The 11,247-nt window shown below is 56.1% G+C and overlaps 1 protein-coding gene across 3 annotated transcripts in view; it reads right to left on the bottom strand.

Moving 5' to 3' along the window:
• Positions 1-1,540: 1,540 nt before the first annotated feature.
• Positions 1,541-11,247, bottom strand: part of DHX33 (DEAH-box helicase 33) — a 12,593-nt gene continuing 2,886 nt past the window's right edge. Inside the window, exons 2-12 of one of the 3 annotated variants that reach the window (XM_069094154.1) lie at positions 9,134-9,294; positions 8,671-8,898; positions 8,399-8,569; positions 7,866-8,051; positions 7,357-7,468; positions 6,408-6,567; positions 6,179-6,267; positions 5,951-6,081; positions 5,617-5,820; positions 4,345-4,431; positions 1,541-2,034 (exon numbers count right to left, since the gene is read on the bottom strand). In XM_069094154.1, coding sequence (XP_068950255.1) covers positions 1,726-2,034; positions 4,345-4,431; positions 5,617-5,820; positions 5,951-6,081; positions 6,179-6,267; positions 6,408-6,567; positions 7,357-7,468; positions 7,866-8,051; positions 8,399-8,569; positions 8,671-8,898; positions 9,134-9,294 — 1,838 coding nt within the window. In that variant the 3' untranslated portion in view covers positions 1,541-1,725. The remainder of the gene's footprint in view (positions 2,035-4,344; positions 4,432-5,616; positions 5,821-5,950; positions 6,082-6,178; positions 6,268-6,407; positions 6,568-7,356; positions 7,469-7,865; positions 8,052-8,398; positions 8,570-8,670; positions 8,899-9,133; positions 9,295-11,247) is intronic. The other 2 variants (XM_069094155.1, XM_069094156.1) reach the window with 2 other exon arrangements.

Here is an 11,247-nt window from a genome sequence, read left to right as displayed (position 1 = left end):
AGGTGCACCAGCAATGCTCTGAGTACTCCTCTACCTCAGATGCCCAGAGACCTGCCGGGCAAAGAGCCCAGGGATGGTGTTGGCCAAGCAAGGAGTGCCCACTGACTGGCGGCAGAAGATAGCCATGAAGGGGCTGCTCCTCAGGCCCAGCAGGGCCATAAGCTCTAACCCACACCATAAACAGCTGGACACTGCCCAGCGGGTCTGGGGGCACTGGGTCTGCTTGGTGTTGCTTCTTTATTTGAAGGCTCTCTAAATGGTGTTGGCAGCCCGACCATAAGGAAATCAGAAGAGAAACACCACGTATCTCAAGAGATTCCGAGTCAAGGGGGAGAGCAAGAGGTGGGGCAGGGAAGGGGTCAGGCGGGAAGAAGTCTTTGTATCAGGCTTCTCTGATACCAAGAAATGAACACGTAGGTGTAAGGCCAACAGCTGCTCCCTGATAAATGGTGAAAGATGTGAACAAGCAAGCACAAAGTATTCACTCACAACCACATGGCAAAATGGCCCACGTCAGTAATCAGGAGAGGACGCAAACTTTCCTGGCCCAGCCTGGGTGGGAGGGGGATGGGGAGACAGGCATACCAATGCATTGTTGGTGGACTGGGATGTGGTCCAACCAATTTGGAAAGTCATTTGGAGTCATGCAAATAAAGTGACTAAAATGTCCATACCAGGAAGGCACGGATAAGAAAAAAGAAAAAACCACCATACACTCCCAACACCGACAGTGGCACTTTTTGCGACTGCTAAGAACAAAGTAGATATGCCCATTGCCTGGAATGGCCAACCAGACTGTGGCCAGGGATGCAACGGAAAACTAGTGTGCTATCAGAAATGAGGCAGGCGACTGACTGATAAGGAAACCTGGTGAGGAGGTCTGTGAGCTGATGCAGAGGTCTGAAAATGGTATACGAGGGAACCACCTCCAGGCTCGGTGAGAGGATGGGAGCTGCGGCTTCTCCGTGGGGGCAGGGCGTGTGCACACTGAGCTTCGTCCTGATGGCTGGCTCAGGGCCGCGCGCGCACAGTGGCTTCACCCTGTCCTGGGCAAGAAGAAAGGCAGCCGCCCAGGACCCAGGGGACCAGGGAAAGTCTGGCGGAAGGGGCGGGGCAGCATGTGTGCCCGCTTCTCCTGTGGGATGGGACTGCCTCCAAACATTCCAAAGGTCACCTGTGTAAGAATCATGGTTGGCAGCAGCTGGGTGGTGACGTGGAATGTGCTGGACTGAGTGAGGAAGTGCGAGTCCAGGACCTGCCTCATCCATCCACTAGCCTCAGTTTTCACAGCACAGAAATGGGCATGGTAACGGCACTAAGCTCAGGGTGGTTGGAAGGTGGGTAGCCCTCTGCCCCCCGCCACCATCGCCATCATGGCTCCTGGCAGGGAGGGGCTCAGAACCACAGCTGCCAGGCCTCTTCCTCCAGTCGTCATGTCAGACCTGTCCTGGCACCGCTGGATAGAGGAGCGGACATTTGGCAAGACCACGGGATGAGCCCCGGGAATGGATGAGGACATGCAGCAACAGTATCCCCTTCCTTAAAATTTTACAAAAGTAGATTTATTGCATTTTCAATTGAAAAACTGTATATGGATAAAAACTTAGCCAAGCATGGCAGATTCCTGCCCACCAGCCAGTGATGAGCACGGCTCAAATCCCCACTGCAGCTTCCAAAGCCTCTTTGGAACCGGCCGCCTCTCGCATCCCGGCCAGGGTGTGAGGCTCAGCTGCGGGCGGCCCGCACCTTCCTGCGGAAGTACTCGGGGGCAGCGTCATAGAGCCAGTCTGCATCAACCACACAGAGGTCCCTCATGTAGCACTTATTGGTGGACAGCAGCTCATTGTAGGTGACGCAGGCCGGTTTGCAGTGGAATAGCACAGAGGATGGGTGGATGGACACTGGCTGGCGGGTGTCCACGGTGACATAGGTCCCATCAGGCTGGAGCTCGGCCGTGTTCATGAAAAGGCCGTGCGCCAGGCATCGGCGAACGTTCCCCGTGTCTGCCCGTGAAGACTCAATTGGCATTGCCATCTGTCCAGAAAGAGGAGGAGAAAGAGGAATCTTGAGCCCCCAGTTCTCCCAGCAGACTGCGGTTCTGGCTGGGCACGGAGGGGAAGCTCAGGGCCTCTCCCTCCTCATGCCAGCATCTCTCACCCAAATGAGCCTTGAAAGGTCAAGGCGCTATCCCAAGGAGTGGCCCTGGGGAGCAGGAGAGGTTCCCCCCATGGTGCAGCAAAGAGGAGACAGGCCCCACCAGGAAGCTGACTCTTTGGAGGAAGCATCAGCTGGCTCAGTTGAGGGACAGAGACCCTGATAATTTTAGCCAAGGACAGTCTAAAATTCCCTAGAGAACATCAGTCTGGAAACTCACAAGACTGAAATTCTGAAGATGCAAAAAGAAACAGCCTTGACAGAGGAAAAGTGGTCTTAAGAACTCGCCCTAAAAGCGTGCAGACAGAAGCGGAGGCAAGGAGAGAGGACGGGGGCTAGAGGATGGTGCTGAAGCCTGCCTGGGCTCTGCCAGCCCTGCATCTGGAATGCCAAGGCTCTCCCATGAGCCTGGCCTGGGGAGGAGCGGGGAGGTGGCCAGGAGCAAGTCTTCTTCCAACTCCACTGAAGGACGAGGTGGATAGAAAGTGGGAAAGGACCACTGGCTGGCGGGAGTGTGAGGAGGGGGGCAGGTCTGCACCCACCTGCCCAGCAGGGAGAACGACCTTCACCCTGCAGGGGCAGAGGGAATGGATACATGTGGCTGGGAAGGAGCTTTGGAGGCTCTGGGGCATCTTTACAACGTGAGGGTGGGCCGAGGTCAGGGACCTCCAAAGGATGATTGGGAATGGCAGCAGGAAGCCTGGCAGAGCTGGAGGGGCATGGCGGCCGCAGGCCTCTTCCTTGCCTCACTTGGCTGAAGCCGCCCTGAAATCTGCCTGACTGCTCCACTCTTGAGGGGCGCAGTCTAACGGAACGGGTGGGGGACAAGGACACCCATTCTGGTGCGCTGACTTGTTTACTTCTGAAGGAAGGGGTGCTGTTACTATGCACCCCTTTGCTAACCTCGGTGGGCCGCCTGGCTCTCATCCCAGGATACCTAATGGTGCTTCCTGCTGACAAGTGAAAGCATGTGTCTCACCTGGACATGAATGACATTTGTTCCCGGCTGGATGAGCAGTCTCCAAGACTAAGCGCTCACCCGCGTCTCCCTCCCTTGCCCCGCAGAATGGAGCTCCTGCATGAAGCTACCCGCCGCCACCTCTGCCCACAGTGCCCATGGTCTCTCTGGGATCTATTACTCAGTCCACAGAGTTCCTCACCAAGCTGCTACTGCTGGGGACCAACTGGGAACAATTTACCTGTTCAGCAGAGAGCGTATGGTCTTGTGCATCACAACTGTGACCACTAGGCCTTCCTGTTCACTGACACCCCACTAGAAACTAACCCACTACAAGACGGGAACAGCACAGGGAGCAGAATATACCCCAATTCAAATGGGCACAAGGCCAAGTCTTGTACTTTCTTAGAGAAACCAGAGAAAGACACAAGCTAAAAGTCATCCCAGCTAGCGATGGGCTCAGAATTAGCCCAATAGCCAGAGCTCAAGGCTGGTCCTGGGTGGTTCGACGTCAGCCTGATCCCACAGGGATCCGTGATGGCCCCTTGTCCAGTTTCCAAGTCCGACAAGCCTGGGAGGAGAGTTAACGCACGAACCTTGACACCTCAGAACGCCTGACCTTCTGTGCCTAGAGCCACAAGACAGCTGCCCCTCTGGGCAAGATTCAGGGCCTTCACGGACAACAGAGGCATGGACATCCGGGCTGAGGAAGGTGACGATGCCTCCCTGCTCAGACCCAGAGCACAGGGCTGTACTGAGTACTGGGTCCAACGGCTAGAAAGGGTGAAGGTCAGTGGGAATGTGTCCAGGGGAGGGTGCAGGATTGGCCAGAGGAACCTGGGATGTTGTCTGCCAAAGCCTTAGGAGGAGCCCCAAGTATATGAAGAGCTGAGACATGGTCTATTTCAGTCAAACCAAAGCTGCCTGCAAACAGGAGGGACAGCCGGGGTGGTGGGGAACGGCCAACTCACAGCTAACCCTGATTTCCTCCAGAACATAATGATTAAACTATGCAACACCCCTCAGGCCCTAACAGTGAGTGGGTACGAGATGACCCAGAGGAATGACCGCTCTGCTGCGTGGCTTGGGAAGGACCGGGAGCGTGAACTCCGGAGAACGACAGGTGTCAATCCTAGCAGGCCGGCCTCCCCGGAGGAGCTGCTGCCAGAGGGGCCACTTGTGCACTCCATGGAGAGCCGCACCCTCACAGGCCTGAAAAAGGCCCACGTTACCTTGACACAGATGTCCCGGAGCTGGGCTCGGACTTCGGCCACCAGCATCATGTTCTTGCTGTTCACAAAATTCTCTCTGCACCATTCCTGGGGATGCGAGAAAGAGGGTACACAACCCTTAGCTTCCTGGAAGCAGGGTTTACTCTGGGTGGGGCACAACACAGTGGGGCCCACAATGGGGCCAGAGGGTGGCCTGGTCCTGGGACTGACCTTCCCTGGCCACTGGGGGGGCAGATGGAGCTCGCGGATAGAGCCCTGGCTCTCTGGGTGCTCTGAGGCGGTCCTCCCTCGGGCCCCTTCCCCTGGCAAGGGCAGTTAGGACACACTGTCACGTCCTTACACAGGGCAGAAGCGGCCAGGACTGGGGCCAGAGCTCCAGTCTTGCCAACAATGTACACTAATGTCCTGTCACAGTGATCAGCACAGAGTCTGAACCAGGGAGGGCCTGATAAATGCACGCTGTATGCCTAGTTGGCCTTGGGCATGTGTGTGTATGTGATTGTGCATGTATGTGTGTGTATGAGCGTGTGTGAGCATGTGTGTAATTGTGTGTTGGTGTGTATGTGTGTGTGATTGTGTATGTGAGTGGGTATGTGTGCATGTGTGTGTGCATATGTAATTGTGTGTCTGTGTGTGAGTGCATGTAATTGTGTATGTGTGACCCACATGTGTATGAGTGTGAGCGTGTGTATGTCTGTGTATGAGCATGTGTGTAATTGTGTCTGTGTGTGAGTGCATGTGATTGTATATGTGAGCGTGTGTATGTAACTGTGTATGTGCATGTGAGCGTATGTGAGCATGTGTGTGAGTGCAAATGATCGTGTATGTGAGCATGTGTGTAACTGTGAGCATGCATGTAATTGTATGTGAGCATGTGATTGTATGAGCATGTAATTGTGTGTCTGTGTGAGAGCATGAGATTGTGTGTGTATGTACGTAATTGTGTCTGTGAGAGCGTGTGTGTAATTGTGTCTGTGTGAGCATGTGATTGTGTATGTGAGCGTGTGTGTATGTAATTGCGTGTCTGTGTCTCCTCTCTCACAGCAGAGAGAAGGGGGATGACAAGGGCAGGGTTGCATCTACTGCCACAGCAGGGGCTGGTTTGTTTTTGGTCACAAAGCTGAGTCTGGAGTCAGGATGAGACCTGGGCTGTGCTGGTCGGGGGCACCTGGCCGAGGTCTCCCTGATGTGCGCATTGGCACTTCTCGAAGCCCGGGCTCCAGCTCCACACTGAAGGAAGCAAGAGCTGAGGGCACCGAGTTTTCCACTTACCTTGTTCCCGCCAACGTTTCTGAAGGCTCGGTACACGTTAAGCAGGGTCAGGTGGTCCCCCTCACTGGAGATAAACTTCTTTCTGACGCTATGCACCTCATCCCGCCGGGAGGGTGGGTTGTACAGGACACTGTCCACAGACAGCAGGGAAACAATGGTCAGTATCTCTTCTGTGCAGTGGAATTTGGGGGAGAGAAGGATGGTCTGCAAAGGACAAACGGGGAGCTGCTGAGACCCAGAGCGTGGGCCTCCGCAGGGCCAGGGGCTTGGGAAAGGAAAGGCACACAAAACCGCCTGCCTCTGTCCCAGGCTGACGGCAATGGCAGGGACTTACTTTGGCAAACTTGGGCTCCAAGGGGAAGGCCGCCATCTTCCTTCCAGTGGGGGTCAGCACCAGCGGCTCGTCCTTTTTCCGCTGGAGGGCCCCCAGCAACTCCAGCTGCTCCAGAGCTGCCTGGAGATGATCTGTGGGGGACACAGCACAGAGAGGAGCCAGAGGCCTCCCCAGAACAGCCCCCACCCTGGTCCACGGGGTCCCCCCTCACAAAGGTCCCCCACTCACCTGGGGATGGTTTAGACATGAAATCAAAAGTGAGGACATTGGGCACGCGCAAGGCCAAGAGCTGCAGGATGACGCTGGCGAGGTTACACCTAGGAAGAGCCCGGGCCGGGCAAGGCGTTCATCACCGACCCCTCTCTGACTCAAAGGAAGGGCCGCCAGGAGCAGGAGGCCAGAGATCCCAACCCAAGCCAAGAAGGAGGCTCGCAGAGGAGCAGGGGACCCTTCGCACCTCTGGATCTCTGGGACCGTCATCTTATCGAATTTCTCAAACTCATCCTCCGTGTAGAGGCGGTAGCAAGCCCCACTGTCCTCGCGGCCGGCCCGCCCCGTCCGCTGCCATGCTTGGGTTTTTGATACCCGCTGGACAGCCAATACCTCCAGGCCACTCTCTGGAAAGAATGGAGCCAGTGTGGTCAAAGTCTCCAACACTCCCCAAACAGGAGTTTGGCTCTGTCCGGTCCTGGTGGGCTTCGAGCCCCGTGAGGGGTGGCCAGGGAGAAGAGAGCCCTGCCATACTCTGCTCTCCTCTGACCACACCCCGGCGAGGAAGGCCAATGGGAAGTTGGAGAGCAGCCGGAGGGGGACCATGAAGGGAGGAAGGGCCCTGGATCCACGTATGAGCTAGCTTGGAGAAAAGAGGGCGTGTGTGTGCACATGTGTGTGCACAAGTGTGCATGTGGTGGGGAGAGAGACGAGGGGCATCCTTAAGGACCCGAGAGGCTACATAGAATGAGCAGGGCTCACCTTGCTGTGCTTGGCCCAAGAAGGTGAGGAACTGCGCAGTGATGGGGTGAAGCGGGGAAAACGAGGCCTTGGGGTAAGTGTCTGAAGAGTGTCCCAGAGTACAGGGGGTTGCCTCAGCAGAGGCCCCTTCCAGCTTCCCAACTCTGGGATTCTGGGAGCCAGAGCACCAACCCCAAGGCTGCAGAGCCGAGGTCACAGGCAGGGGAACGAGACGGGCAAATCTTCTCTTGGCCCTCCACACAAACAATCTCCAGGAACCCACCTGGCCTGGGCAACCCCAAGCTTTCCCCGGGGAGCTCCTATGTCCCCCACGCCCCATCTCTCCCTTATGGGTGTGTGTCTGTCTGTCTGTCTCTTCTGTCCTCCATCCTCCCCTGCTTAGGAAAAGTGCCCTCTGGGGTGCCCCTCGTCCCCTGCCCCCACCGGATACTCACCAGGATTATACTTCTTGGCCTTGACCATGCCCGTGTCGATCACGTGCTTTATGCCCGTGATAGTAATGGAGGTTTCTGCAATGTTAGTTGAAATGATCACTTTGCGAGAACCCTGGAGGAGGGAGAGAGGCCCAAAGCCCCGTGAGCGACGGCCACAGTGTAATTAGACATCCGTGTGCGGCGGCTGGTCTCTCCCTGGACACGTCTAAGGCAGGGGGGTGCCAAGCTTATGAGGAGGGGGTCAGGGGAGAACCTCTTCATGTGCCTTCGCTGGGTCACGGCTGCCTTTCTGGGGCCAGGACTACTCAGCAAAATGCTTGTCTCTGAGCACAACTGTAAGAAGGGGGAAAGCTGAGAGGCTGCTCTCTGTGTGTCCTGCCCCTGAGGACTTCCCCTGACTCTGGGGCCCCTAGGCCTCCCCTCAGCGCTGCAGCCAAGACATGAATTAACACAGAGCCGCGCACAGTGCCCGGCAGGGAGGGGAGGGGAATGCCTGCTGGTGGACTGACCTTGGGGGCCCCCTGGAAGACCCTGAGCTGCTGGGAGCTGGGGAGGGAGGCGTACAGTGGCAGCACCAGCAGTGGCGGGCAGCCCTCAGGCAGGTGCCGGGCAATGTCTCGGCAGGCCTTGCAAAGGGCTTCGATCTCCTCCTGACCCGTGAGGAACACCAGGATGTCCTGGGCGGAAGGTGCTTCCTGCATCGGGGAAGAGCCGAAGACAGGCCTCTGGTTAGGCTCCCAGCCCCCACGCTCAAGAGGCGTCAGGTCTAGTAGGGGTAAATCACCTGAGAGCACAAGGACCACAGGGTCAAGGGTGCTGAGGCAGGGCGCACCTGGCTAGGCCCATGCCCATGGCCCCTGCCGCTGCTGTGCATCTCCCAGAGGAATGTAGGCATGGGGGCTAAGGCGTGAGCACAGAGCATGAGGGAGAACGAGGTTTTCCTAATGCTCCATCCCACGGAAGAGAGGACACTCCACCAGGTCAGTCAGGGGGCATTTCTCTGTCCGGTCACCAAAGGCGGGCCCGCCCCAGGGAAGCGCACCTGGTGAATCTGGAAGATGGACACCAGCGCAGCGTGGAGATAATCGCTCTGGGGCTGTCTGGTATAGTAAACCTGGATGGGGTGCTGCCGACCTTCCACATAGAGGACGGGGGCACCACCCAAGTACCGGGAGAAGAGGTCCACGTCCATGGTGGCAGACATGACGAGGACCTAGGGAGACAGCCAGCCTGGGCTCAGGGGAGGGAGGGGAGCAGCGCCCGGGGGGCCAAGGGCTGGACCCCGCCTCCCGCCCTGGCCACCATCAAACTCACTCTGAGCAGAGGCTTCCTCAGCTCCTTCCTCCGGCGCTGGGCGGCTTTCACCACACCCAAGAGTACGTCTGTGTGGATGGTCCGCTCATGAGCCTCGTCCAAAATGACAAAGCTATACTTTCGCAGTAGAGCGTCGGCCATGGCTTCCCGAAGCAGCATCCCGTCCGTGAGAAACAGAATTCTGGTGTCCTCAGAAGTGACGTCATCGAAGCGCACAGTGTAGCCCACCTGCAAGGAGAGGGAGGCTGAGCCAGAGGCCAAAGGCCCTGCGAGACCAGGCTGGATCGCCCGACAGGGCTGGTGGTGGGCTTGCTGAGGCCTCAGTTTCCTCATCTGTACTAGGAAGGGTCCAGTCAGCCCTGAAAACGTACTTCCTCAATCACTTGGCCAGAAAGGAGGTCAGTGTCATGACCTAGCTAGAGTCCAGACCCGTCTGGAGAAGAGAAACAGAGAAACTACCCACCAGCTTGCCTAATTCTGTCCTCTTTTCATCTGAGACTCTGGCAGCCAGGGAGATGGCAGCAACTCGGCGGGGCTGCGTCACGGCGATGACACCTTGGCGGCCCAGGCCCGCCTCGTACAGGTACTGGGGGATCTGCGTTGTCTTCCCTGAGCCGGTCTCCCCTGGGGATAAGAACAGGAGAGAAGGCCTGTCACGCAGCCCTGCCCCAGCCCAGCATCGGGAGACAGAGTCAGGGCGATGCACTCCAGTGTGTCAGCACAACGACCTTGGAGGCTTCCAGACACCACACACACATCTGACCTGCAGAAACGGCTGAGTTTGGAGTGTGTGCTTATTCCCAACGAGCTTCCCCTTGGACCCCAGTCACCTTGGACTTCATTTGCCTCCACTCACGCTAGGCAGTTTGGTGGTGCAGTGCACACAGCACCAGGCCTGGAGTCAGGAGGACTCATCTTCCCGAGCTCAAATTCAACCTCAGACACTCATTGCTGTGTGACCCTGGGCAAGTCACTTCCACTGTTTGACTCAATGTCTTTATCTGTCAAATGAGCTGGAGAAAGACATGGCAAACCCCTCCTGTACCTTTGTCAAGAAAATCTCAAATGAGGCCCCAAAAAGTCAGACAAGGGGGTGGCTAGGTGGCACAGTGAATAGAGCACCGGCCCTGGAGTCAGGAGGACCTGAGTTCAAATCCGGCCTCAGACACTTAACACAAAAACTAGTCTTGTGACCTTGGGCAAGGCACTTAACCCCCACTGCCCTCCAAAAAAAAAAGCAAAAGGTCAGACACAAGTGAACAAAAACTCCCACTGCAATCAGTCACACTGGCCAACTTGCTGTCCCCTCTCCTTCCCACAGCCTCTCAGTATCTCTGGTTTCCTTCAAAACAAATGAACCTCAATCCCTGAAAGATTATGGTAAAAGGGGTGGCAGAGCCTCTGAAGAGCCTCCCAGGCCCCTCTCTTCATTACCCCAGAATGGGCCTCTGTAGGCCTCCTAAGGCTCCCCAGGTCAGTGGCAGAACCCTGGGTGTTCCCAGAAGCAATCCAAGCCCAAAGAGAGGAGGCTTTGGCACCCATCCGATCCCATGTCAGAACAGACAGTCAGTGTGCCGTACCCTTCTCTTCCACTGCTCATCTTCTCCTCACCGCTGAGATCCCACCACCTCAGAGCTAACATTCCTGCCACTTTGTTCCAGTCCCTGATGAACAGCACAGGCCAAGGTCCTCACATCCCGGCCTGCTGCCCCCTGCTTCTCAATCTCTCCTTGACTAAAGACTCCTCCCCTGCTGATTGCGAATGAGCCCAAATGTCTACGAGCTTGAAAAAACCTCCCCTGGTCCTGACTAGCAAACCCTCCTATATCCCTTTCTTCCCTTTCTCAGCCAAACTCCTAGAAAAAAGTGCTCTAAACTTGCCTCCCTTCCTCTCCTCTCACTCGCTGGTAAGCCCTGTGCGATCTGGCTGCCACTCAAAGTTAGTAAGAGTCTCTTCACCGGCTTCTCCTCAAGCTTCATCTTTCTCATCCTTTCTGCTGCCTTGGCACCTACTTCTCAGGGTTTTAGTGAGGGTTAAATAAAAAAAAAACCTCAGGTAAATTGCTTTGCAAACCCTAAGTCAATACACAACAGCAATTAATTATACAAACTCACTCAGCAGTTCCCTCAGGTTCACCCTCTATGTTGATGACTCCCAAACCTCTGTATCCTCTTCACTGCCAGCCCCACTGGGCATCTCAAGCTGAACAGCTGAAGCAGTCCCCCTGGACTCCAGATCCACTATGGGGGGCCAAGGTCTGTCAGATTTCACTCTGCAGCATGTCTGGTCAGTTTGTCAGCAGCATCTCTGGTCAGTTTCTCCTCAGTTTCTCTGCAGCATGTCTGGTCAGTTTCTCTGCAGCATCTCTGGTCAGTTTCTCCTCAGTTTCTCCCCAGCATGTCTGGTCAGTTTCTCCTCAGTTTCTCCCCAGCATGTCTGGTCAGTTTCTCCTCAGTTTCTCTGCAGCATGTCTGGTCAATTTCTCCTCAGTTTCTCTGCAGCATGTTTGGTCAGTTTCTCTACAGCATGTCTGGTCAGTTTCTCTGCAGCATGTTTGGTCAGTTTCTCCTCAGTTT

The sequence above is a fragment of the Petaurus breviceps genome, unplaced genomic scaffold (genome assembly GCF_028583685.1).
Source record: "Petaurus breviceps papuanus isolate PSGF00001 unplaced genomic scaffold, PetGlider_PUasm1.0 215, whole genome shotgun sequence".
Taxonomy (NCBI): domain Eukaryota; kingdom Metazoa; phylum Chordata; class Mammalia; order Diprotodontia; family Petauridae; genus Petaurus; species Petaurus breviceps.
Note: the sequence above shows the minus strand (reverse complement) of the source record. Positions and strands in the feature narration are given on the sequence as shown.